At 39.3% G+C, this 4,157-nt stretch overlaps 1 protein-coding gene across 1 annotated transcript in view; it reads right to left on the bottom strand.

Annotated features, from left to right (window-relative positions):
- Positions 1 to 781: 781 nt before the first annotated feature.
- The window catches only part of POLR2D (RNA polymerase II subunit D), a 7,433-nt gene continuing 4,057 nt past the window's right edge, over positions 782 to 4,157 (bottom strand). The window contains exons 2-4 of the mRNA XM_009284336.2: positions 2,675 to 2,855; positions 2,116 to 2,211; positions 782 to 1,387 (exon numbers count right to left, since the gene is read on the bottom strand). Of these exons, the coding sequence (XP_009282611.1) occupies positions 1,309 to 1,387; positions 2,116 to 2,211; positions 2,675 to 2,855 (356 nt within the window). The 3' untranslated portion in view covers positions 782 to 1,308. The remainder of the gene's footprint in view (positions 1,388 to 2,115; positions 2,212 to 2,674; positions 2,856 to 4,157) is intronic.

Genomic DNA, 4,157 nt, shown 5'->3' with positions numbered 1-4,157 from the left:
TCATAAACCAGCTTAGCCTTCCAGCATAGCAGCAACATTGTTTCCGGTAAGAGCTGAAATAATACTGTATTTCTCTTCCTTTTGCAGTATCAGTGGAACTCTATTGCTTATCATCACAAGCAGCGCCTTGACTTAACACACCTGTCTTCCTCCTTGTCCTAGCTGTTCTTTCCTGCAAAATTTTCCTTCTTCCAGGTGTGGTGGTGAAATTACTAATTTTTAAGATTTGAGAGTGCTGGCTAAGAAGTTTATCCTAACTAAAGAACGTTCCTTTCAACTAAAAGCTAATAGTCTGTGATTGTTGCCAACTCCCCACTTCTGAGCTAAGATAATACTGGGCGTGCCACTCCCATGGCTCCACCAAGAGCCATCCCTCCAGTGTCATGTTATTTATTGTTTGATTCCTTCTTACAATTGTGGCAGTTAGCAAGCTACTTAAGGAGCCCATCCCTCCCAGGATGGACACCTGGCATTGCCAACATCGAAATGATTGTTTTTCCTCATCTTTTTCTTTTCTGGAACAATATATTGGTTGGGTCTCTGTGATCACTTGGCAGAGAACAGGGGAGCAGAGAGGGAGATGCTGCCCAAATGTTCTCTCACTATGATCATAATTAATAAAGCTGCTGTCTGACCTGTCCTAAATCGCATTTGCACTATTACACATTTGGAGTCCCCAGATCTCCAACACAGGTTAATAATCACAGGATCTGTTTATCAAAAAGGTCCTCATTAATAAAATCATAATATGCACCTAATGTTTACAAAACACACAGCCTTAATTACAAATATCTTTTAATTTACACTAAACAATAATAGAAAATTATTGAAGCTGTAAAAATCCACTGTCCTGATCAAACAATAAAAAACCCAAACAAAAAAACCACCACAGAAATTGATGCCACCCATCACTAAACCTTCCGAGTCAAGAACAATTTTCTCCATCTCTTTTAGAAGTTCACAAAAAAAAAGGAAGTCACATCTACATTTCTGCTAAAAAACAGAAACGTTGAAAATTCCCAAATCGGGGAGAGGGACTTGGAAGAAACAAATACTTGAACCACTGGGAAAAGGCTTTTCAGGTTCTTTGGCTCTCAACACAGGCGTCCTTACTGACATACACGTGGAACAAACCAAAAGGACTACACTGACCTCCAGTCTGAATGCACCTGTGGATGACACAGCACTGGAGTACCCTGTATCCACAACTCCCCTTACTCAGCCAGGAGCTGGATTGGTCCAGAGGGCTGAGAAACAGTCAAAGTTCCCATTTTTTTTCTGTTCAGATAAAGGGTTTGAGGGTTAACCTTAATACTGGAAGCTACGTTTAGTCTGAATGTCGTCAAGAATCTGCTGTAATTCCTCATCTTCAAATCGGCCCTCCAGGCTGCAAGATAAGAACAATGAGGGTACATTAAAGGTTTTAGAAACATTCTCGAATCAGTATCAACACCGTCATCACCACCTGTATGGTACCACCAGGAACCGTCTGTAACATTACCGTACAAATACCACTCTAATCCCTATGCAGTGCCTCCTCTAAATGACAAAACTCCATCCTTCCCAGAACCTTCTGCTGAATCATTTCAAAACGTATTATCAAAAAGGCAAGGCAGGTGCAGGTTTAAAGGAGACCTCTAAATGAAGTCCATATAGCCTCATGCTCATAAGCCAGTCCAGTCTTGCTATGAAATCTTAGCATACAAGGAAGAAACTGTAATTCAGATGAGTGTTTTGTTCTCTCTATCTCAGGCCATGAGGTAACAAATAAAGATATGAAGTTGTTACTGCTCCCCTGTACATTATCCACAAAACAGTTCATAGGAGCATGTCATTTGCTCCAACAGAAAAAAAAAACAAAAAACCAACCAAACACAGCTGGGTGGGCTAAGAACCCAAATTTAAGCTGTTTCTTAATCCAGTAAATGTCAGAAGTGTCATTAGGGACACATACAAAGATTGCCTGACTGTCAGATCAATGGGTAGATGAAGAAAGACCGAGACCAAAAGTTTTTCCATCAACAGAGCTGGACTGAAGAGAGGGCATCTGCCCATAGCTGGCTTTAGATCACAAGAAAGTATAAAGCAGTCCTTTAACGATATATAAATGCTCACCTAGGAATCAAAGCTTTTGCTTCCTCAGCTGTTTCAGGACACAAGTTAGCCAAACATGCCAGTTCAAATTTATGGAGCTTTTTCTGGAGCAGCAAACTGTAAGGAAAGACAGTAACTTGGTGAAATTACAAGTAAGCTAGAAATATAAAAGGGCATAAACCAAACCAAATAGATAGCTTTTTTTCACTCTGCTTTTTGCACTGAAGTCAATGTTTTTTCAGGAGGAAAGACTCATTATATGACTGCATAGAGAAAAAAAAGTCACGTCTGTTAACTCCACTTCCCCAGAATTACTCTACGAAGTCTAGAAAATCCTCCCATTTACTGCAACCAGCTGTCATTTAAATATTGAAAACAAAGCAGTTCAGAAGGCTTGACCTAGACAAAGTACAACCCTCCATGAAGAATTATGATCAAATTTCTTGCCTCTTCAGAAAGACAAGATTCAGAATTGTAGTACAAATCAGGAAACACCACTAAACTGTACTTTCATAAAGCAACATCAATATTACACACCAAATTCTCCAGTATAGTCTTATACCCTAACTTTTGCACTCACCTACGGACACTGGCAATGGTTTCACGGTTTTTGAAGCGGCTGAAGCGCGCTGTGTAGTTCAAGGTTTTCATGAAGACTTCTGAAAGCTCCTGCTCATCTTCTGCACTCTCATTCTGTTGCTTACGATGCTCAAGAAGCATATGTACTTCTGAATTTAGGAGAGTTTCCGCAGTTTCAAATTCTACATTTGAATGAGTGAACATCAGCATAAAGAAGGTAAAGCATGGATGAAAAACTCCACTCACAGATGTTTTCTATGTAAGTTTAGCTTTGGGCGATAAGGAAATGAACAATGTGTTTCACTGCAATTGTGCAAGCCCTTTCACCAATGATTGGGCAGCATTTCATACTGAAAATGCTGACAAAAATTACACCATTTTGAGTGACAATCCAATGTGTTTGTCTTTTTGACCACACACTTTACATTTGCAGCCCTAACCTTCTGATTTGTCACATTTTTTACAATATGTTTTCTTCACCCATTTTTGGCAGAACTTAAGTAACGTATGACTTGTTTTAGAAAAAAATATTTAGAACTGTAATATTCAAAAAATTCAAAAGTGATGTCTACGGTCTTTGGAAGTCTCTGAGGAGTTCTTAAAGTAAATGTGGATGCTGCTGAATATTTTTTAAAAGGCTTCATTTACTTGAAAGGTTAATTGACCCATTTAACTTTATTATTATCAGAAAAAAAGTTTTGACCAACCTTAACAGATTTTTCCCCCTTTTTAGCCAACTGTCTTTGTTCATCATCATCATAATCATCACTGTATTTATTCCAGTAACAAGAAGGTCTTTGAACATCAGCAGTACAAGCTGTTCAAAGCAGCAGGATCAGAGATAGCATCCTGGGGTGCCCTTCAGCACTGTTTTATGAAAGCAGTTAGCTACAGGACAGTGCTAGAAAGGGACAGGCAACCTTTATTTTGCATGGAGCGGTAAAGTGACTTGGGCTGAACAGGAGTAGGCTACAGATTTTAGTGTAAAAACATCCAAAACCCAATCTTTCAGGACTACGCTTTTTGTTAAAAAATGCAGCATAATCCCCCCTCTTCTTTTTTTTCCTCCTCTTCCAGGGCAGCTCTGAGGAATTAATACAACTCTGGAATTTATACTGAATAGTTTTCTGAAAAAAAAAAAATACACAGACTGTTAATGTCCCTAGTTACAACTCAGGCTCTGGACTGCTGGTTTCCAAAAATGCTGCACTATCCTACTATCAAGAAACATCCATTAAAAAGTAATGGACACATCAAAAATCTTCTTGCTATAACCTCATACGAAGAATAATTTTTTATTCCTGTACACACATGTAGTGCTCCACGTAAGTAAGAACAGCCATATTTTAGCAATCATGGGTTCCTTAAATACATATATGATCTATTAACCCTGATATTTAACACCTGGGGCTCTGTAACTCGCGTATCTGTGACTGGTGGGGCGGTCCGCAGGCTGAGCAGCGCTCCGATCCAAGGAGCCGCTC

The sequence above is a fragment of the Aptenodytes forsteri genome, unplaced genomic scaffold, assembly GCF_000699145.1.
Source record: "Aptenodytes forsteri isolate BGI_AS27 unplaced genomic scaffold, ASM69914v1 Scaffold278, whole genome shotgun sequence".
Taxonomy (NCBI): Eukaryota; Metazoa; Chordata; class Aves; order Sphenisciformes; family Spheniscidae; genus Aptenodytes; species Aptenodytes forsteri.
The sequence above is the reverse complement of the archived record's forward strand: the minus strand, read 5'-3'. Positions and strand labels throughout refer to the sequence as shown.